The 23,999-nt window shown below is 46.9% G+C and overlaps 1 protein-coding gene across 2 annotated transcripts in view; it reads left to right on the top strand.

Moving 5' to 3' along the window:
* Nucleotides 1–1,162: 1,162 nt before the first annotated feature.
* The window catches only part of jcada (junctional cadherin 5 associated a), a 30,324-nt gene continuing 7,487 nt past the window's right edge, over nt 1,163–23,999 (top strand). Inside the window, exons 1-4 of one of the 2 annotated variants that reach the window (XM_085762816.1) lie at nt 1,163–1,354; nt 15,761–15,809; nt 15,840–16,429; nt 21,292–22,257. In XM_085762816.1, coding sequence (XP_085618942.1) covers nt 15,984–16,429; nt 21,292–22,257 — 1,412 coding nt within the window. In that variant the 5' untranslated portion in view covers nt 1,163–1,354; nt 15,761–15,809; nt 15,840–15,983. Of the gene's footprint in view, nt 1,355–1,612; nt 1,769–15,760; nt 16,430–21,291; nt 22,258–23,999 lie in introns of those variants that run through there. The other variant, XM_085762817.1, reaches the window with a different exon arrangement.

Here is a 23,999-nt window from a genome sequence, read left to right as displayed (position 1 = left end):
GGAAAAAAAGATGGTCGTCATGGTTTTGTAGGAGCTAAACATCATGTCAACATCACACCAGAGTCTTTATTTTTCACAGTCTGTGAGGCGTTCAGGTGCTTTTTGTTTTTGCAGACTCTCACAGAGGATAAGCATCTTTCTATGGTCTGGATGTTTTCCTCCATCTACACATCTGTGCAGCTGCAGGAGTTGAGTTGAGTTTTCAAGAATTTAAAAGAGAAATGAAGTGTCTAAATACTTATGTCATTATCATATTTCAGCCTTTCCTTTGTAATATGTTTGCAAAAACCTTTAAAAGTTTAAGTTCAACCTGATAAACAACCTATAAAGATGTGTAGAGGTGATGGGATTTCCTACAAAGACCCTTGTTCCTCTCACTTTTCTGTGTTTCCCCTGGTTCTCATGTCTCACTTTAGATAAACCCACTGTCTGTTTGACTGAAATTGATTATGGATGTTTTTCTTCACATGCTACAGGCCACCGGACACACTAAATGTGCTGTAAACACATTTTATCCATCCAGAGAAATTGGAGTGTCTCAATACTTCTGTCACTGTAATATTCCACATTTTCCTTTATAATACATGTGTAAATTTTAAATTTCAGCCCTATAAATAGCACAAACACATGTGCAGAGGTGGTGGGACACTTACACACACTTTTATTTGGAGGTAATCAACCTTTACATGATTATATTGTTAGTTATTCTCATGCAAATGATGTGCCGGGGCAATTATAATATGTAAATTGCATGGATAGGTAGTTTGATATACAGATCATGTCCTTTAAAAGTGAATTGGGAGTGTCCGAATACTTCTGTCAACTTTTTCCTTTATAATCCACTAGTAAAATGTTAATTTCAGCCCTATAAATAGCATAAACACATGTGCAAAGGTGGTGGGACACTTACACACTTGGTAATCAACCTTTACATGATGATAGTGTTAGTTATTCTAATGCAAATGATGTGACAATTAAAATATGTAAATTACATAATGTAGGGAAATACAGATCATGTCCTTTAGAAGTGAATTGGGAGTGTCTGAATACTTCTGTCAAGATAGATAGATAGATAGATAGATAGATAGATAGATAGATAGATAGATAGATAGATAGATAGATAGATAGATAGATAGATAGATAGATAGATAGATAGATAGATGAGTGGGCTGTACTTTGATTACTTTGTGACCTTCTCTGAGCAGCATCCAGCTGCCTCCCGCTGGAGGAGGGATGGCTCCTCAGCGCGGTGCTGTTCCTCCCTCAGCAGATCCCAGATCAGCTCAGTCCGTCCAGAGCAGCGGCCGGGATGACCGCCGGGGACTAGGCGGCGACGCAACAGCGCATTTCACAGGTAAAAAACACTGCTCTACTTTCCTTCAGCGGCGCAGCTTCGCGAGATTTATTCAGGTAAATGTCGGAGGAGGTGGTGCGGGTCTGTGTTTTTAAATTTGACGACACATGCGGGCTGCTGGAGGAGGAGAGCAGGAGAACCGAGAGGAGCGGAGAGGAGAGGAGCGGGCTGAGCTGCACAGTCGCATCTGCTCTTCCACGTTTCCAGCGGTTCCCTCAAGTTGCAGCCGAGCGCCGCTGCTCTGCTCTGCCCCGCTGCTGGCGCCCTGCGCCGGGATTAGGGAGATTTAGGAGGACGGTGGTGGAGCAGGAGGAGGTGGAGGAGGTGGAGGAGGTGGAGGGGGAGAGGAGCGGGACTGTGGCTCCTCCAGGACGCGACAGCAGCAGCAGAAGGTGAAGCGGTCGGAGGACGGCGGTGTGTTTATTTCTATTTTCTCTCTCCTCCAACTTGACACTGTGAGTGTGTGTGTGTGTGTGTGCGTGCGGACGCGCTCCGATCAGCTGAAGGTTACAGTGTGATGGAGCTAGCCGGGCTAGCGCTAGCCCCGCGGTGCCGAGCTGAGCTCCGCCGCTGAGGCCAAACTCCGTCCAAATTACGCAGTTTTTTATGTCCCGTGTTACGCGCAGTGATTTATATCGACTATCAGACTAATCACGGAGTTGAACTGCAGCGTGCGGCCGGTGTGGAGCCCCCAGACCCACAGACCCACAGACCCACTGCCACTCCACATCCTTCACTCATATAGACCTACTGTTTAACTTGGGGGATCACTTTGCCTGTGTGTGATGAGATGAGAAGGAGTGTGAGTTATAAAACAGAGCTGCCATCGAGGTGCAGGCGGTGCAGTGGGGTCATCGATGAGCCGGATTACAGCGAGGACTCGTATTGATGAGAACAACATGTGAAGTCTGGTTCAGACTGTGGAGCGGCTCCTCGGTGCCGCCGCAGCCCCAACAGGAGGAGGCTCGGACGGGATCCGTTTTCTCCCCGCATCTGTGAGCTGCATGCGCGCATCGGGTGGGGGGAGGAGGGGAGGGGAGGGGGGTGGGGGGCTAGGCTAAAGTCAGCTACACGACGGAGACCTGCACCAGAACCAGTGGGGGCGGCATCCTGCCAAGCCTGTCAGTCATTTCATAACGACGCGGGTCCAGGCGGCTGGTCCTGGTCTCCCTGGTCCCGGGTCCCGGGTCTCTGGTCTCTTATTCTAGGAGGGAGGGGGGAGGTTTGAGTGGGTGAGGGGGGGTGTAGGCTATAGAGAAAACAAATGGCGAATGGAAATGAGCCGCAAACAGCCTTTGGCAAATGGTGTGCCAAGTTTAGCAGGAGGCTTTGATGTTTGCATGCTGTCACTTTGTCACACCTGCAGCATGTTTGCATGATGATGGCTGCTGCTTGACCTCCTCTTCTCCTTCTCCCCCTCCTCTCCCCCTCCCTCCCTCCATCCATCCATCCCCACACACACGCAGCCTCCTGCACACACATACACATACCGCCTTATTTTATAACCTTGCACGGGTGCACTCTGTCACAGCAGCAGCAGCAGCAGCAGCAGCAGCAGCAGCAGCAGCAGACATCCTGCTGTCAGTTTGCTTCAGCTGGTAAATAATGTGATTCATGTGCTGGCGCTGAAACAACTGAACTTTAAAAAGGTTTTTACTGTGTCGTTTCTATTGAATTTTAATGGCCTACAACAACTCTCTCCCTATATAGATAAAACTCTCTGCTCTGAACCTGCAGGTCATGTCACAGTGATTGCAACCTGCTCTAATGGATTTCATTTCAGAAGGTCCTGCATGCACATAAACAGTGAGCAGCTGCCTGTCACTGAGGGACCTCTAGAGGACACGCTGTCAAAGCAAAGGAGGGTTTTTCTTTTTCTTTTTTACCTGTTCAAGATGATGCTAGTAGTAATACTTAGAGCTAATTATCCCTGCAGTGAAGTGGAGTGAAGTGAAGTGAAGCAGCATCAGGTTTTTTTTGTGCAGTAAATCCCATTTTCATCCCGGCAGATTCGATCAAGCCTGTGTGTGTGTGTGCATATGTGTGTCCAGTCAGTGTGTGTGTGTGTGTGTCCCGCCCTCAGGTCTGAGTATTTTAGGGTTGTATAGTATTTATGGAAGTTCTCCTCACATCGCTGCCCAGGAGTGATCTGTTCCCACTTGCCAAGACCTTTCATAGCTCAGTGAGCTCACATCAAGAGCTGTTAGCAAATGTCAGCAACGAGGGAAGAGAGAGAATGAAAGAGAAGAGAGAGAGAGAGAATGAGAGAGATAGTGCAAGATCTGTGGAAACCAGAAGCTGTGGAGTTAAAAAAAGAAAAAAGAAAAGAAAAGAAAAGAAAAAAGCCAAAACACAGGAGCCCACCACACCAAAATGTGCAGCCTCACAGGAAAGACTGATTTCAGTGTGTGGGTGCATGCTTTCATGTGTGTGTGTGTGGTGGGTCTTTCACACATCCTTGAGACTGGGATGGTGTGTGAACACGAGGCCCTGAGGGGGGTGAGAGAGGGAGAGAGGGAGGTGGAGGTGGTGGTGGGACGGGGTATTAAGAAGGGAAGCAGCTCATTAATTCCTTCCAGCGGCGGAGGAAAGGGTTGGTCAGCAAAAAAAAAAAAAAAAAAACAGTGGAAGAAGAAGGGGCCGTGAAATGAAATGAGTCATAGCTAGGTTCAGTTTTCAGGAGCGGTCCGGACGGCGAGCCCCGATAAGGCTGGGATGGAACTTCCTGGTGGTGTCGCATGCAAGGGAGTCTGGTTATCCCACGGCCATGCTTTCCCTTTCCACTGTGTGTGTGTTGATATATATATGTGTATATGTGTGTGTATGTCAGCTCGGTTCTCTCTGCCTGCCAGTCTTAAGCTTCATTTCTAGGCCAGGCAGGCACATCAAGAAAATGAGAGGTTTTTCCCTTTTTTCTTTTTTTTTTTTCTTTTCCTTCCTTGCCGAAGCCAGAGAGCCTCCGTGAAAGTCATCTGATGCTTTGCCTGCCTGGCTACAAGGGATCCCCTCGGAGGTCCTCTGCCTGATGTCACATGTGATGTCAGCGTTGGAGGTGACGCAGGCAAGAGGAGGCAGGAAGGAAGGAAGGAAGAGAAGAGAGAAGGGAAAGGGAAAGGGAGAGGATAGGAAGGAGAGGAAGGAGAGGGCTGGTGGTGGGATGAAGCCAGCCAGAAACGTGTGAAAGCTACTGACATCTGCCAGGGCGCCTCTCCTCTCTCTCCTCTCTCTCTCTCGGAGCGTGGGGGCAGCGAATCGGAGGCATGAAATGAAACGTTGTCGTGTCTCAGGCTGGATAATGTGTAGCTGCTGCTGCTGCTGCTGCTGCTGGACGTCCACATGTTTGGCAGATGTTTGACGATCTGCTTTTGCTTTTGTGATGGTGTCTGTCTGTTCATGCCAGTGCAGCGATTTGAGCCCTGACGACTCATTTTCACAGCAGTTTTCACCCACAAAACCTCAGACACATCGTGAAGCATCCCACCTGTAATCTGCATGAACACCATCCTCCTTCTCCTCTTGCTGCTGCTGCTGCTTCGTCATTTTATATATATATCACTCTCTAAAACATGCTGAATCTTTGTGGATGCATGATGTTTATGTTGATGGCTTGTTTCAGACATTTCCTCTCTTTCTCTTTCTCTCTACACAACACTGAGCAGGAGGCATGCAGAGTCCACATCTGATTAGCAGGAAGCCCGAGCGTGCTAACCCTTTGATCACTGTGTTGCTGGCTGATAAACCGTGCGACTGTCATCTCTAGCAAAGGCCCCGGACCTTGACAGACACTAATTACCATGAAGCCGGTTTGGCAGTGCTCAGAAACAGCGTGGCTTTTGGGAATAGTTCAGTGCAGGTGAAGCCCACTGTGCAGCAGAAAACAGTGCCTGGTTGGATTATCGTGTCTAATAACCAACTCCTTTATGTTTTTCTCATATGAAACGATCATTTCCCAAACGCTGGCATGAGCCCTGGTGTGTGTGTGTGTATGTGTGTGTGTGTGTCGGAGCCCTCGTGCATCTCCCTGCACATAATAATAACGGTAATCATGTATGAGAGCTGGATGCATTCAGGTGGAGAAAATCTCATGACGTCAGATTGCTACGTTTCAGTTAAGCTGGCTGCACAAAGAGGGGGAAACCATCCATTGATGTAATTACCCACGCTGCGTCTGCAGCAGCAGCAGCGGCGTCTTATTGGTTTAGGCTTCGCTCTGCATTAACGAACTATTAGCTATTATTACAGTGTTTGTGCGTCACTGAGTGAGTGGTTATTAAAGTTTTCTTTGGATTAGAGAGAAAAAAAACAACAAAAACTGATGGTGCTGCTGCGTTAAAGTTGGATGACAAATGTTTGGCTGGTCTACTTTCTGACAGTCTGAGATGAATCAGAGCCACAGAGTTACAGACTGTGATGTGTTTGAATATGGTGGAATAAAAACAACACCCCCCCTCATCCCCTCCCTTCTCCTCCTCCTCCTCTCCTCTCTTTACTCCCCACTACCCCTCCTCCCTTTTTACTCCCCCATCCCATCCCATCCTGCCTTTGATTTCCCTGCCAGTGGAGTCTGACTGTAATAAGTTTTGGACTGGAGCGATGCAGCGGGAATAGCTTAGCGGCCCACATGCTATTGTCTGTGAGCTGCCATTCACAAAAGCAAAACAACTGTTGCCATGGGATATGCTCTCAACAAAATAATCTTAGTGGGCGTTGTTTTTTGGGGGGGTTTTGTTATGTGTGTTTTCTTGGCTAAACCTTTTCCACATGAGCTAATTGAGTCACAATGCGCCGTCTCTGCCTGTTGCTTATCCCCTTACCCCCCCGCCCCTTACCCCCCCGCCAGGAGGAGGGTGTGGATGCTGGAGGAGGAGGACGATGAGGCACATGGGCTGCAACGTGGTGATGAGCTTGTTCTTGCAGTGGCCAGGGAAATGTTTTGGTTGTAAACACACTTGTTCACTTGTCTGTTTTCAGCTCATGATGATAAAACATGTTGCACAAGTTGCTGATGTTGGGGAGGGGCCGGGGCGGGGGGGCATCAGAAAAAAAGTCATCAGGCTAAACGGCCTCAGAAAAATCTGTTTCGTATAAAAACAGACTATCTTTGTTTCTTCAAACTTTAAAGGGATAGTTCAACATTTTGGCAAATTGGCCCATTTCCATAATCCCGGTAGTCATAGCAGTAGGTTCGTTACCTTTAAATGTCGGTGCAAGCTATTTTTAGAACGGCAGAGCAGAGCCGTGAGCTGCTCAGAGCTACGCTACGGAGGCTCATGGGATTTCTTGGTTTCCCTCATCAAACTCATCAAATACACAATCCAACAACTCCACAACGCTCTTATGAGAGGTTACGAGACATAGTTTTTTTAGAGGTAAATACAGAGACTGCTTGATGAAAAACTGTCCCTGAAGGCAACGTGCATCAGCGGTTTTGCATGAATTTACCTCTAAAACAACTCTGTCTGGTAACGTTGTGTTATTATCTCATAGTGTGGTGAATGTGCAGGTCACAACTTGTCCACCAGAGCGTTGTGGAGTTGTTGGATTGTGTATTTGATGAGTTTGATGAGGGAAACCAAGAAACCCCATGAGCCTCCGTAGCGTAGCACTGAGCAGCTCGCGGCTCTGCTCTGCCGTTCTAAAAACAGCTTGCACCGACAATTAAAGTTAACAAACCTACTGTTATGACTATAGGGATTATGGCAATGGGCCAATTTGCCAAAATGTTGAACTATCCCTTTAATTTAAATGAATGTTTGAAGAAACAAAAATAGTCAGTTTTTATATTAGACAGATTTTTCTGAGGCCTTTTATTGTGACGTCTGACAGAGGTTTTCCTGAGACCTTCTGTCTTTTCATCTGAGGTCTGACGCTGAAGCCTGACACCTGAGGATGTCCTAAAACGTAAACTGTACCTCAGACACACTCCCCCTCTCTATCTCTCTCTCTGTCTCTGTTTCTGTCTATGTCTCCATGGAGACCCCTGACTGGAAACATGTGCGACACACCGCCGGCTCCACTTGCGTCCTCCCGGCGACTTCCTCAGGAAGCGCGACGGCCCCATCGGCTGGACGCAGTGATGTCACATAGATAGATAACACAATGTGTGCAACTCGTTTGCCGCTTTACTCGCTGTGATGTGCTGTCGTACCTGAACACACCATGTGCGTACAACAACAACAGCAGATGCAGGTCAGAGTCCGGCCAAGTCCACACACACACACACACACACACACACACACACCCACTCCCAAGATCCAAGGAGACGGGGGAACAATGTGTTTGGAGAGGTGCGGCTCCTCTGGAATATTTTTAGGAAGCAGCTTATCGTCCGTTTCGGTTCCTCGGCTCTGGTGTCGGAGAGTTTCTTTTGTTGTGCTGCAGCCTGTTAAATCCAGATTTGTTTTTGTCTGTAGTAGTCGGTAGATTTGCTATTTTAACCCGACGTCTCCGTCTCCTCTTTAGGAAACATTAGTCATCATTATTATTTGTATTAGTTTGGACCACAGTGCAACTGCTCACTATCTGCAAAGTTTATTACACAATCTCATCAGTTCAGCTGAAACTGACCATGTTGGGCTCGAAACTAGAGATGCACCGATCCAGTATTTGTCAGTTTCGATAAATATATATTTCTTTGTGATGATTATTGTTGTTATCATTGTCGTTGGTCGGGTACATAACAGCCCAGCATGGCAGCTTCTTATTTAAAGAGCGTCAAATGGGTATTTAGTTAAACTTTGTGGAGACTTCACGTACAAACAGTTTGGATTCTTGCAGAAACAACAACAATTTAAGGTTTTCAAAATGAGGATTTGCAAAAAATGTGCAAGAGTGAAAAGATAGACAAAAATCAAAACAGTAAAAGACAAAAAGCTTCAACTCAACAGGATAAATCCATCAGGCTTGACTTTAACTTTACTTTCCTAACTTGACATCACAACAGTAGCTTAGCTGTGGACTATGCAGGACTTTTACCTTAAAGCAGAAGTAAGTGGTCCGGTCGTTTTGGCTAATGCTGCGTTCCAGGCAGGCTTTTGAAATCGTAAATTACAGCTTCAAGTCACAACTTACGACTTTGTAGCGTTCCAGGCAACCCACTCGTGTTTTTCCGACCTGTTTTACCGGTGAAAGTCACTATAACGGCCACTCGTAACTTCCGACCGGTGAACTCGTACCAGATCGAACTGGTACGACTTCACGGTCGGAAAAATACGAGTTTCCTTGAACGCATCATAACAGTCCTCGTCCCTACGTCGCCGTTCTCTCTCCTCATTGGATAAAAACTGTAGGATACGATAAATGTTTTCTCCTCGGCTCAGAGCAGAGCAGAGTGACTGACAGACCCGTGTTTCGGTCCAAACACTCTATGTAAGTGATTGCTGTCGGAAGATACAACTATTTAAGACTTATATTAACACAAATATATCACTTACTTCTGCTTTAATCAACCAGCTCCAGAGTCCTAGTTCTGGTTAAACCAAGACTTTTAACTAGTTCCAGGGAGAATGGAGCGTCTCTTGGCTGAAAACCAACCTTGTAAGATCAGAGCCTCCGACCCGGTGTCCCAGCTCTCGTCTCCATGGCGACACCGCCACACAAATGTAACGCGCCCCGTAACCCGCAATCTATTGTTGATGACAGATAAGACTACTCAGATATACACATGGTAACATGGTAGATGATAAATAACCTTATCCACCGCTCCATGGATTGATTTCTCACCGGCTTCGTTGTTGAAAACAAATGCACATGGAGGAGAGGAGGGTTAGAGACACAGAGGAGGAGACACCAGACTTACATAGTTCCCAAACTTTAAAGTTGTTGCTGGCAGCTGAATTGCCTTCACTGTCTTCCACATGGCCAGTTGTACAGTTTATTAATTCAACAGTGGTATTGGATTGATATCAGGTGTCGGCCGATACGCTATGTCCAGGTATCGGTATGGTCCACATGGCCAGTTGTAGAGTGTATTAAAGGGAGAACGAGGAGTTTTGGAAAAGCGAAGCATTTTCACACTACATTTATGAGCCTCCGCGCACCGTGAAATTCTTTGACCGCCGCAAGACAGACTCATGTTTTCATTCATCAAGAATTAAAGTCAGAGGTTGGAAGACGATCACATACCGTCGTAGTTCCGACCATAAGCGGCGAGTCGGCTGCGTTATTCTCATGACTCGCCACGAAACCGAAAGTAAGGAAATGCTGGTCGGCTCGACCAGCATTTCCGCCACCACTAATAATAACAAAATAACCATAGAGACAAAACCATATATTTATCGAAAATGGGCCCATTAACAAGTGGTAACGTAGATTCATCCACATTAATATGAGACTTTTTTACTGTCACGGAATTTTTCGCTCTGCCGCTGGAGAAACTCCTCGTTGTCCCTTTAATTCAACAGTGGTATTGGATTGATATCAGGTATCGGCCACTACGCTATGTCCAGGTATCGGTATCAACATCAGGACTGAAAAAGCTGCGTCGGTACATTCTTATAGACATTTAAACTACTGAATGAAATCACTACATCCTCAGTAAAAACACCTGATACCGATACTGGATCGGATCGCTCTCTTCTCTGCAACCTGTGTGAATTGCACCGAGTATAAAAGCAGCGCTGCAGTTCTGCCCCCCCTCCACCTGCCCCCCAGGCCTGATCTAGGTCTCTGTCCTGCATTGTCTGCCACCCGTGCTGTCCCTCTCCCTCTCCCTCTCCCTCTGCTTCCTCCCTTCCTTCCTTCCTTCCTTCCTTCCTCGCTGCCTCCCTCCCCACCGTGCCCTCATCTCAGCTGGGCCATGAATAAGGAGCTGACACCAAACTGTCAACCTGCAAACCGTCATGGCCCCTGCAGCCCGCCGCTGGTGTAGCCACCAGTAAGGACACAGCACACACACCCCTCCACACCCACACACACACACACCCCACACACCCCTCTACACACACCCCACACACCCCCACCTCAACACCACTCCCACCTCCCACCTCCTCCTCCCCTTCCACACAGCTTGTATCTGTTTTTAATAAACAAGCCACGACCTTGGCAAAAAGTTCACTTGACCTCAGAAGTGGCGCTCTTCAATCCTTCGCCGCGCGGTTAATGACGACGGTTACAGTAGTGGTGCTCTGGTGTGTGTGTGTGTGTGTGTGTGTGCAGGGAAATAATCGCCAGCAACTCATGTGGTTCTCTTTATTTTTAGTTTACGTTGCAGCATATGTTATCCATAAACTCCACCATTAATTTCTCTCTGTGAGCGAGTCGTGTCATTAAAAATACGGCAGATCTGCACTTTTTCATTTTTCTATTTTTTTTTTTCTTTCTCCCCCTCCCACTCTCCCCCCACCCCCCCTCCACCATACCAGTTTCCAGATTCAAGCCCCTTTAACACCGTTCTCTTTTGCACACAAGAAGGCATTGTAATGAAACACAATGTTGTTGTGTTTCGGGTGGGGTGGGGTGGGGGTGGGGGGGGAGATGAAAGCCGGCCATTGTTGCATACCGTTGCTTGAATCTGAGGTTTTATTTGATATAAAATGGGTAATTCCATTGCATAACAGCATTAGCAGTGTTTAAGGGGAAGGAGGGGAGTGAGGGCTGGGGGTGGGGAGAGGGAGAGGGAGGGGGAGGGGGGGTCATTTTACAGGAGGAAATCCTCACTTTTTTATTTATTTATTTTTATAACTGATGATGGAGATAATCCTCATTTAGTGATGACACCAAGAGCAATTGCCTCAGATTAAGGATTTAGTCAGATTAGACGGCGGCATATGGATATGACGGAGTTAAAACAGGTTCATATGCAAACATCACAACAAGAGTGAATTATCATATTAAATATAAACACAGGCGCTTCACCTACGGCTCGTTTAATTAAGCCTCGTTTGCAGGGAGAAGTGGTGGGATAAAGGGGGAGGGGGAGATGTGAAAACCTGATATGGTTTCTCCTCTGATGGGAAAGTTTCTTAGTTTGAAGGAAAAAAAACTTTGTGAATGACGAATGGCCTCTGATATTACCAGCTTGGACTCCATGTCGCTGCCATTTACAGTATATTTCAGAGCGTCGAGTGGAGTGTGAGTTATTGGACGAACCTTCTCTGGCCCGTCGCCCGGTTCAGATAAAGTTTATGAAATAACACTTGATGAAAAATGGCGTCCACATGCTTCATCTTGGAGGTAAAACGAAACGAAGTGGACGACGTTCAGGAGATCTTCTGTGCAAAAGTTGGAAAGAGTTAAACTCAATGGGGGGAGAGAAAAAAACGAACTGGGCAAGCGCCAAGAGTCAATCCTCCAAAACTAACAGGTTTAAGGTTTTAAATGAAAAAGATAATCGTATTAGAGAGCCAGACATACAAAGAGAGCGGCGTTTCACGGTCTTGGATCCTGTTAATCACCTAGTCGGCTATCCGAGGGCTCAGGTACGAGGAGGAGGGAGCGAGGGAAGGAAGGAAGGAAGGAAGGAGAGAAGGAGGGAGGAAGGAAGGAAGGAGAGGAGGTGGTGGTGCCCTCTGAGTCAGGCCTCCTTTTATAGATGTGTTTTCTCCATCTCTGTGGGGCTATCATGGCTTAACAAATGCTAAGTAGCAAAACAAATGCTAATCTGTCTGCAGCTGAATACATCTGGGCCGGTTCCTCCTCCACAGAGCCTGCATGGAAAAACAAAACAAAACAAAACACACAAAAAAAACACAAGACGATTTTAACTGTAGCATTAAAACAATCAAAGAGTGTGATTGGCTTTTAAAAAGCAGTCTGAGCAGCGTTTGATTCTGGCAACAAGTCTTGCGCCGCTGCTCCTGGATGCCATTTCTTATTAAGGCCAGCCAGGTTTGCTGGCAGTCTGCTCCGGTGGGGAGTATTGAGTGAGTGGGCTGCAGCAGCATCTGTCCTGTTGACAAGGCCGCGCGCATGACTTCATCAAGGGCATTACATCATTCATGTGCAGATGCATCCTGGGTGTCATCACTTCTTCATGGTACATACATATCATCAGTTTTTTTTTTGTTTTTTGCTGTTGTTTTTTTTGGAGGAGGAGGCAGAAAGCAAAATGTCATGTCATGCTGTTTAACCTCTGAAACTGCAAGCCGGCTTCAAAGCCTTCAGAGTAATGAGACGTGCACAGACAGCAGTGCAGCCATTGATTATTGATTAGTGTGCAAATTATTTCCTTGATTAATGGTGTAGTGACTGGTCTATATACTCACTGTCAGGAAACTGCCTATCGTCGTCTCCCAGGGCTCAGCAGCGAGCCGTCAGTACCTCTTTATTATTTTTTTAACCACTGGGTTCATCATCATCATTATCGTAATTATCCAAACTGTAGGTAAAATGTGTCACAACATCCCATAATTGAAGCGTCGTGATGCTGCAGAGACGACATGCTAGAAATCACACTCCCCACACCAGGAAATAGTTCATATATGGACCGATGTTTGACTCATATCAGCTGTTTCTGATGCTTTCTGCCACAGGATGCTGGTATTTGATTGGCAGTTGAGTGGGCGGAGGCGAGAGCAGACCAGTGTGCGGTCAGTAGTAAACCAACCAGCAGCCAGCGTGGTTTAAAATGAGCTCACATCATTAAATTGTACTGATGCATCAGTGAATTGAGGCGTTTTACTGTTTGATCGACTGGATCTGTTCCACCTTCCTCTTTTCATGGAGTTTTATTTTTATTTCTTCTCTATGAATCTTTGATCTTTTGCGCTGTGTAGTTTGGATTTAAATGTTTTATCTTATCTTGTCTTATCTTAAAGCAGAAGTAAGCGATCCGGTCGTTTTGGCTAATGCTGCGTTCCAGGCAGGCTTTTGAAACCGTAAATTACAGCTTCAAGTCACGACTTACGACTTTGTAGCGTTCCAGGCAACCCACTCGTGTTTTTCCGACCTGTTTTACCTGTGAAAGTCACTGTAACGGCCACTCGTAACTTCCGACCCGTGAACTCGCACCAGATCGAACTGGTACGACTTCACAGGTCGGAAAAACACGAGTTACGGGTGGCCCTGAACGCACCATAACGTCTTGTCAGCCGATGGAGTTAGCAGCCCCCGCCCTCGTCATGGATCTATTGGTCCTCGTCCCTACGTCACCACATTCAGGCGCATCCCTTGGCTGCACACACAGCCCTTCATGCCGTTCTCTCTCCTCATTGGATAAAACTGGTAGGATACGATAAATGTTTTCTCCTCGGCTCAGAGCAGAGCAGAGGGACTGACAGACCCGTGTTTCGGTCCAAACACTCTATGTAAGTGATTGCTGTCGGAAGATATAACTATTTAAGACTTATATTAACACAAAAATATCGCTTACTTCTGCTTTAAATGGACAGTCAAAACTTACATCATCATCATTTTCATTACATTGTTTTCAGTGAAAGTGAAATGCAGATATACTACATGTATTGGCATATCTGTCAAAATAAGAAAAAGAAAAAGAAGAAAGGCCAGCAGTAATCGTGTCCTTCTTACTGTTTTTTATTGCAAACTGCGTTGGCGCTTAACACACACACAGACCGGTTTCGACAACGTCTTCCTTTTTCTTTAAGTGTAACTTTTGGCCGTGCACCTCTTCAGTTTGTTCCTGAAAGTTTTTTGGAGAGTGCGTGTTTTTCTTTGTTTTGAATATCTGTCAAAATAACCTTAATATGATTTATTTTGTTTTGCACATCACTCAGCTCGAACACAGCAGCTGCTTTACAGTCTTGTTCATGTTCATAAGGATAAAATTCAACAGCTCAGGAGCTAAACATGTTGCCAACATGAAATATCTGCACACGATTCAGTCTGAAACCAAAGAGACTCAACTCACTGTTTTAGAAAATGTTATCCCGATTCTTATATTGGAAGCCCAAGAACAAACCAGAGAAGTCTTTCGTGCAAAAGTAGTAGAATTTACTCTGGGCACAGATAAAGTACATCAGCGTGTGAGCCCGACAGAGCTCTCACGAGGTCTCCATCCTCCTGATTTCAAGAAATGGTTCATATTTATCTTCTTGGGCTGGACCTGCCCCAGACAGGGTTCGATCTCGCGCGACAGAATATAATTGGCCAGTTACCCGTGACGTGGACAGGCCAACCACTGTCCACGCATGTTCTCAGAATGTGATAAGCAACATGTGTGTGTGTTGTTGTTTATCAGGCTAGAGTCACACTATCTGGCTTCATCTTCACACACATCGGGTTATGTGCGTTCAAGTACTAAAATAGAATACATGATATCTCAAAACATACATCACGTCATTCAAGTATAAAAACAGAGTACATAATATCCCAGAACATATCCAATAGGCTATATGCACAGCTCCACTACTTCCTGAAATAAGCCAGCTCGTTTATTTCCTGTCTTACATTATTGGACAAACTGATTAATCCAGGTGTGCCTGATCATTGTTGTGAGGTCAGACACACCTGGATTAATCAACTGGTCCAATAATGTAAGACAGGAAATAAACGAGCTGGCTTATTTCAGGAAGTAGTGGAGCTGTGCATAAAGCCCATTGTAACAAAAACTTGGTAATGTTTAAAAAAAAGAAAGAAAGAAAAAGAAAAGGCAGGAAGCTCTGAATCTGAGCTTTAAAACTCGACTCAACGAAGCTGAATAATTAACTGATTGTCAGAGTGAGTTTCTGTCCGTCAACAGTCGACTCACATCTCTGTGACTTTTTGAGCCGGTCCAGGTTTATTTAGGGAAACAATGAAAACAAAACAACATCTTCATCCTCTTAGACTAAAACCATAAAGATGCTTCAGAGATGAAGAGGAGATGTTGAGGAGGAGGAGGAGGAGGGGGGCAATCCCCCTGCTGCCGCCGCCTCCTGATGCAGAACATGAGCGGCGGTCGGTCGGTCGGCTGCTAACAGCCGCTGCACGGCCGTCTGCAGGGACTCAGCCCGCTGTGTCTCCGCTGCTGCAGCTCCTCCAGGTCCTGTCTGTCTCTCTGTCTCTCTGTCTCTCTGTCTGTCTGTCTCTCTGTCTGTCTCTCTGTCTGTCGCCGACGACGACAACAGTGATGCTGCTGCTGCTGCTGATGATGATGATGATGGTCACGTGACCGGCGGTTTGGTTCCTGGGGGTTTCGTTCGTTCCACCTCGGCTGAGTGGACGGGTGTTGGTGCCGGTGGTCTCCGAGTGAGACGGGAGGAAGGAGGGTTGTTGCTAGGAGGAGAGGAGAAGAGGGGAGGAGGAGGAGGAGGAGGAGAGGAGGGGGGGTTGTGTTTGTCGTGGCGGCTCAGATTCTCTTTTTTTTCTATGTGTGTGTGTGTGAGAGTGTGTGTGTGTGTGTTGGGACTCCTGACACGGGCAGCAGCAGAGATAATGGTTTTACCGTCACCTTCTTCTACTTCTTTTCTCCGTGTGTCTCCTCATGTCATCCTCCCTGTCTCTCTGTGTCTGTGCTTCTCTTCCCAGTGATGGCCTCAGCTGCGCAGCTGTGCCGGTGATCCTGCCGCTGCTGCACGTAGGGAAGGAGAAGAAGAAGAAGAAGAAGAAGAAGCAGCAGAGACGCCTTGACAACCGACAACCTACCTTCCTCTCTCTGAGAAAAGAAAAACACAAAACAAAAAAAAGAAAAGAAAAGACGAGACGAGACGAGCGAAACAGAATCATCACACCAGCATAAACCAATGCGACCATGTACAGCGTGGAGGATCTCCTCATCTCTCATGGATACAAGCTGCCCAAGCACAGCCCCGTCCCTTCCTCCGCCCCGACCCCGGCCCCCGCCTCCTCCTCCTCCTCCTCGTCCCGCCAGGCGCCCTCGTCCTCGCCGCCGTCCTACAGCAAGCACCACGACCTCCTGGAGAACCGGCCCGGCTCCAGGGCCCTGAACGGCTACGAGCGAGGGCCCGCGGCGCCCTACGGGAACGGGGGCGGAGCCAGGCAGCCCCTCCCCCCCCCGCCGCCGCCGCTGCTGCACCACGGTGGTGTTGGTGTTGGTGGCAGCATGACCATCACCTCCTCCTCCACCTCCAACAACAACAACGAGCCCAGGGAGCGCAGCGCGGCGCGGCGGCTGGACGGAGAGAGGAGCCAGACGGACACTCACTCCCTGGGAGAGTCGCTGACCTCGGACAGCGGGTAAGAACCACACCAACTGGTCCCGTCTGACTCCTCCTCCTCCTCCTCCTCCTCCTCTTCTTCCTCCTCCTCTTCCTGCACATTCATGTCCTGATTCCTCACTCCCTCACTGCTGTTTTGCTGCTTTGATGAAGCTCAGTAACGACATTAAAGCAGAAGTAAGCGGAATATATGTGTTAATATAAGTCTTAAATAGTTCTATCTTCCGACAGAAGTCACTTATATAGAGTGTTTGGTCTGAAACACGGGTCTGTCAGTCACTCTGCTCTGCTGTAAGCCGAGGAGAAAACTTTCCTTGTATCCTACAACCTTTATCCAATGAGGAGAGAGAACAGCATGAAGGGCTGTGTGTGCAGCCAAGGGATGTGTGTGAATGTGGTGACGTAGGGACGAGGGCGGGGACTGCCTCCATCGGCTGACAGGAAGTTAGCCAAAACGACCGGATCGCTTACTTCTGCTTTAAAGGGACATGGTGTAACTTCTCCTGTTATCTATTCACGAAAATCGATTATTTTGTTCAAAAGTATGTTTTTCATTAAAGCAGAAGTAAGCGATCCGGTCATTTTGGCTAACTTCTTGTCAGCCGATGGAGTTAGCAGTCCCCGCCCTCGTCCCTACGTCACCACATTCACGCGCATCCCTTGGCTGCACACACAGAGAGGACCGCCCCTTTATGCCGTTCTCTCTCCTCATTGGATAAAGGTTGTAGGATACAAGGAAAGTTTTCTCCTCGGCTTACAGCAGAGCAGAGTGACTGACAGACCCGTGTTTCAGACCAAACACTCTATGTAAGTGATTGCTGTCGGAAGATAGAACTATTTAAGACTTATATTAACACAAATATTCCGCTTACTTCTGCTTTAAAGGGACATGGTGTAACTTCTCCTGTTATCTATTCACGAATAATTGATTATTTGGTTCAAAAGTGTCTTTTTCATTACCGGGTAATCAGTAATCCCCCCATCAACAAACTGAAGTGTTCCTTTCAGCTCTGAATTAGCCGTTCATATCATTCATATCTCCATGGAGCGGGTAAGCTCGGTGCTGGCTGCCATGTGGTGTCGCCATGTGCAGCTGTTGGCTCGGGTCGAGGTGGCGTCTGAAATGTGAAAAGTCACCACGGTAACACAGTGAGGAGGAATGGAGCGTTACACTGATGCTGCATTCACCTGCAGTCGGGCAGACGGCCGTCGCTAACAAACCAGATGTCATTTTAGTCACAGAAGTCGAGAGAAAGAGGGTAAAACGTGGGTCAGGTAAACAATACCACATCGCCATGACAACAAATTGTCACATGTATTGTTTTGCCTCGTGCTGACGGACCACTTGTTTACATAGAGGCTTGTTTATGCCGTTACATGCAGCGGCTGTCGTCCGTCTGCCGTCTGCCCAATTTCACGTGAATGCAGCATGAAAAATACGATGGAGGAATGCTAGATGGGAGGAATTCCTACACAATGTACCTTTAAAACAACTTGTCACAGAGTTTGCATGGAGGATTTTACACCACGTCATAAACGGAGCTGCTTGACGCTGTCGCTCACTCCCTCTAGCCATCTCTCTCCCTCTCTCTCCATCTTTCCTTCTTTCTTTCTTCTTCCTCCTCCTTGTGTGTCACTTCCCATCTCTCTCTTTCTCTCGCTTTTTCCCAATCAAGTCCCGGCCACTGGAGGAGGGATAATAATGTGCGCTGGAGTCTTAATCTGCCACATGGGATCTTGGAGTTGTAATCAAAACAGCTCCTGGGTGAAAAATAAAAACCTATGTGGTCTCTTTCTGAGCATGCTCAGTCCGAAACCTGCTCAGGTTGCCAGGTTGGGTCCTGATGGCCCCCCCTTTCCTCACTCTGAGCACGACCATAACATCACATAATTGGCTTCCACTGTCTCCCAGGCTTCACACCTGCTTATATAATGCACGTCATCAATAATACAAGACTCGTGTAGGGTTTATTTAAATATGTATATGGAGGAGAGGCTATATTTAGCTTCGTCTGGAGTTATGCAATTGAGACCGACCCTCTCGGATCTGGGGGGGGGGGGCTGTGTGTGTGTAGCCGCCGATGCAGCCGATGTGTATGTGTCTCCTTCCTGAAAACAGGATTGTTTAGTTTGCCTATTTGCACCAATTGTGAGGTTAGTGCGCTGTAACTGAGACAAAGTCAATACAGCTGTTCTCCTGTCCACACAATTAGGCAGGCTTGTCAGATTTTTCCCCCTTTTTTTTCCTTACATTGTATTTGGCTTGACTCCCCCTACCCCTACCCCTCCTCTCCATAATCCCTTTCAGCCACCAGCCAGTGACAGAGCATCTGAAAATAGTCAAATGACCTTGAATAATGTCACTGGTTGTGTTACTGTGTGTGTGTTTTCTCTCTCTCTCTCTTTCTCTCTCTGTCTCTTTTTCTGTTTTTGGTTTTATTCTTTGAGACGAGTAATCCTCATTTTCATGTCGCTGCTGTGCCAGTGCTATCGCAGCTTTCTATTGGGGAATGTGGGAATTGCTAAGACATATGTTCTGCAATTTCACTCTGTTGTTTGTTCGTCCTTCTTTCTTCTCTTCTCCTTATCCAAATCCGTTTTGCCTGGCAGCCTTAGTGTAGATAAGGAAACAGGCCTAACTTGGCGCTCCGATTAGGCAGCGCTACTTAGACCCAATTATACTAATGATGGCAACTCATCTTACATGAGATGCCCTCAGATTTATCAAATTGGCATGGCTCACCCCCCTCCTCCTCCTCCTCCTCTTCTCCCTCTCTGCTCCTGCTCCCCTTCCCCCAGCAAACATCCCTGTCCAGTGATGATTGTGGATGGAAATGTCAAGGACGCTCAGTCGCCTCGGCCTCCAGGGCGCGCACACATGTGCTTGCGTCTTGTTTACGTTGTCAGTCAGTCAGTCAGTCTGCAAATATCCCACGACGATCTGGCGGTGCACTGTGACCCCGGTCCTCGTCTTCGTCTTCTCCTTCCTGTAACCGATCAAACTAACATCCTCTCACATACATCAGCAGCTTCTTTCCTTCCTCTGCTGCAGCCGAGCGTCCGTCAATGAAACGTCCTCTGAAGTGTTGATCTGTCTTGAAGGACATCTGGGACTCACAGCCACTGTGTGTCATTGTGTAATGTGTTCATTATGCCCCCCCATAGAAAAAAAAGAAAGAAAAGAAAGAGAGAAATCACAATGACCAGACAATGAGCTGCCACTCGTGGTCATCTGTCTCCATCTAGTGGGAGATGAATCCAGTTTTTCTTTCCAGTCTGTCCACATGTTAAAGCAGGGGTTCCCAAACTTTTCAGTCCACGACACCGCAAAATAACGAAGCCATAGTCTGTGACCCCCCCTGTCCCTGGAGGTGACACAGCTCACAGAGCACACGCACTAACAGGCGTATCCAAACACGGGCATAACGACTACACCAGAACAGACTCACAACAAGGATGTGATTTTACATATACATAGATGTTTACTCTTAGATAAAAGAAGAAAACCTCAGTCCAAGTAACGTCCATGTAACTTATATGTGAGCATTGTTGCTGTCATGTGCAAATGTAATTTTGACACATTAGAAGAAGAATATCTCAGTCAAAGTGATATCCATAAACCGTAGTACTGAGTAAACATGTGAACATTGTTGCTGTGCAAATTCACATTTTGGGAATTACTTAGTTTCAGCGTTAAAGCAGAAGTAAGTGGTCCGGTCGTTTTCGCTAATGCTGCGTTCCAGGTAGGCTTTTGAAATCGTAAATTACAGCTTCAAGTCACAACTTACGACTTTGTAGCGTTCCAGGCAACCCACTCGTGTTTTTCCGACCTGTTTTACCGGTGAAAGTCACTATAACGGCCACTCGTAACTTCCGACCGGTGAACTCGTACCAGATCGAACTGGTACAACTTCACAGGACGGAAAAACACGAGTCTACGAGTTTCCTTGAACGCACCATAACAGTCCTCGTCCCTACGTCACCACATTCACGGCGTCCCTTGGCTGCACACACAGCCCTGCATGCCGTTCTCTCTCCTCATTGGATAAAAACTGTAGGATACGATAAATGTTTTCTCCTCGGCTCAGAGCAGAGCAGAGTGACTGACAGACCCGTGTTTCAGACCAAACACTCTATGTAAGTGATTGCTGTCGGAAGATATAACTATTTAAGACTTATATTAACACAAATATATCACTTACTTCTGCTTTAATCTCTCCTAATGAGACGGTTTAATTTTGGAAACGGCCACTCGGAGATCGGCCACATCTAAAGATGAGGAGAGAAATTTATTTGCATGGTTTTATTTTTAATTCAACTACTACTTTTATCTTTTTAACCTTCGTCTTGTGTCGGCTTTCCGCTTCCATCCCTTGTGTTAGGGTTGGTTTTGACCCGAGTCTTAAATCAGCTGTAAAATTCACTAAAAAATGCCAATTTGTTTTTCTTCTCTTGGTTACATTGTTAGGCTTCCTTATCCATGAAAATGTTGGTTTTAATATTTTTGGTTGGGTGTTTAGTCAGTATACCCCTTGACTTCAATTGAACCATCCTCTCAACACAAATGTTAACCCAGAGCATTTTAGAATTTTTTGAAATTTTCATTTATTTTTTATTTGGTTTAAATAGAGGTTCCAGGCCATGTCAAAAAGCACAAATGTATGTTGTACTTTTATGCATTAAAAAGCTAAAAACAGGTCAGTGGCGACCCTAACACAAGAGGAAGATTAACAATTACAGTTAAACGCAGTATTTCTAATCGTTTTCAAATGACTGACCTCACTTTGGGAACCCTAACCCGTGTTAAAGCAGCAGGAAAATAAGTTCTGATTGTTTGGTCGTAGTCGGCTGCAGCTGCTTCATCTCTGCTCGTCTCCTCAGGTTCTGCGACGGCTCCAGAGGTCCACAGTCACAGGCGAAGGACGTGTCCTACTGGAGGAGAAGAGGCCAGGACTTCACTGTGCTGCTGGATTACGCCGACTTCAGAGACTCGCATGGCGGCGGCGGAGGCGGAGGAGGACAGGGGGGCTACAGCCGACCGGACGGGCCTCAGCAAGCCAGAGGCCAGGAGATGTCTGCGGAGGAGCGTCAGCGGGCGGCGCAGGAGCGGCACCGCTGGGCGGCTCAGGCCCAGGCTCAGGCTCAGGCCCAGGCCCAGGTCCAGGCTCAGGCCCGGTCCAGAGAGCGCGAGGCGGCTCTGCATCAGTGGAAGATGGCCACCGAGAGGAAGTGCCAGAGCCTGGGGACGGACGAGTGGCGTCCGGCCGTGAGCTTTGGCCGGCAGCTGTCTCAGAGCGAGGGCGAGCGCTGGGCTCAGGAGCAGCAGCAGCAGCGGCTCCACGCCCGGACGCCCGAGGGCATGGTCGTCCACCCCCGGACCAAAGCCAAATCCCAGTCGCTGCCCCGGATGCTGCAGCCCGAGAGCCTGCAGTACGTGGACATCATCGGCTCGTCCGGTCAGGAGCTGTACAGGCGGGTCAACGGCCACCCACTGTCTCACCACGACCTTTACCGGGCGCCCCGCTGGCCGGAGAACGGCCGGCCGGCGAGCGCCAACCAACTCTCGATGACACCAAAGCCCCGCTTCACCCGACCGCCCAGACCTCCGTCCTACGAGATGCACCAGCAGATCCGGGGAAGCTGTGAGGTGCTGTCGGGGAGAGACTCGGTCATCCCCCAGGCCAGGGACAGGACGCCGATCCCTATGTCGCGGCCGGGCGACGCCCAGCTGGACTACTACGCGTCGGACTCTGGACCTCCGGGATACATCCCTCCCCCGTCGTATAAAAGAGCCCCGTTAATGGCAGCAGGACGCCGGGGATACGGGGAGATTCCTCTGGACTACAGGTAAATGAATACAGAGACAGGTGTTTTATGTCTAAGGACAGATGTTGTCGATGTGATGGAGTCACAACCTCAACGCTCAGAGGTCAAACTACACTAATGTGCATACTACAGTGCTGTGCATATCTGTATATCTCTACGCTGCGGAAGCTAATGGGATTTCATGGTTTCCCATCATCAAACTAATCAAATACACAATCCAACAACTCCACAACGCTCTGGTGGACAAGTTGTGACCTGCACATTCACCACGCTATGAGATAATAACGGAACGTTACGAGTTATTTTGGAGGTAAATGCAGAGACTGCTTGCTGAAAAACTGCCCCTGACAGTAACGCACATCAGCGGTTTTGCATGAATTTACCTCGAAAACAACTCTCATAGCGTGGTGAATGTGCAGGTCTCAGCTTACCAAGAAATCCCATGAGCCTTCGTAGCGTAGCTCTGAGCAGCTCGCGGCTCTGCTCCGCCGATCTAAAAACAGCTTGCACCGACAATTAAAAGGTAACAAACCTACTCCTAAAACTATAGGGATTATGGCAATGGGCCAATTTGCCAAAATGTTGAACTATCCCTTTAAAGGACTATAAGCAGCGACGGTTAAGGAGATGTAGATGTGATGTTGCATCCTCCTCTTGTATAAATTGTGAGTTTATCTATTAGAAACCTGCTCACCAGGTTTTTTCCTACTTTATTCATCGACATGTGTGTATTGATAAAAACATCAATGAAAACTTATCAAAGATATCAAATTGTCTCTAAAACAAACAAGCATCGATTCCTCTCAGCCTATATAACCTGTGTGCAGAGTGACCTGGTTTTCCTGAACAAGTGAAGTGGCCGTAAACGTTGCCTAGCGATCTCTGGATTCCGTCACTACGGCAACGCAGCAGAATATATATCGGGGCCATCGATGTCACTTCAGCCGTCGTTGCTGTGTTCCCATCACAACATGGTCTTCTACTTCACTTCATGTTAAACCCATATTCTGAGATTTTTGAAAAATCAACAGGTGAAAGCTGCAAAACAGAAACTGGTTTATTTTCCATATATTTCAATATAATATTAAGTTTGTATTAAGTTATTTCTAAAGGCGATAGTTTGTTGATTTTGCCAACTAAGAAGAATACCCTTCAGCAATCAGCATCACACCTTATTGATCAACATGATGTTTTAGTCAAAACTACTTACAACCAAGTAAAAATATTGAAATGCAGGATGTTATTCTTTTCAAGTCATAAGTCATTTGTAGTTGTAGGAAAATTCATCTTTATATTTACTGTACAGGTCCTTAAAAAGTGTAATTTGAGATTAACCACTATATTTTTTTGGCCTAAATCAAACTTTGGGTGAATTTTATGTTATGCAGTAACAATAGAGGCTCCAGTTTCCTATACTGTTTAATGATATAAGATCAGATAAGATTTCTTTGTCACATACACAATTATACATAGTACAATGCACAGTGAAATGTGTTATTGTGCCTGCATCCAGAAATATAAAAATTTTAAAAACACAGTGTAAGATATCAGAATATAAGATATATCCGATATGAATATGTGCTGATAGTTACCAATGTGTCTGTCCAGCACACTCAGTACGTTTACATGACACTTGAGAAAACTGAATTATTGCCTTAATCTGACTATAACTGGACAACTGAGTGCATGTAAACGCGTTAGTCCGACTAATATCGGAGTTCTCCAACTCCGATTAAGACACCCAGATAATGTGATTGGAATTG

This window comes from Trachurus japonicus, chromosome 20, assembly GCF_045865225.1.
Source record: "Trachurus japonicus isolate A0001 chromosome 20, Traja_1.0".
Classification (NCBI taxonomy): domain Eukaryota; kingdom Metazoa; phylum Chordata; class Actinopteri; order Carangiformes; family Carangidae; genus Trachurus; species Trachurus japonicus.
This window is presented reverse-complemented; position numbering and strand designations above follow the sequence as displayed.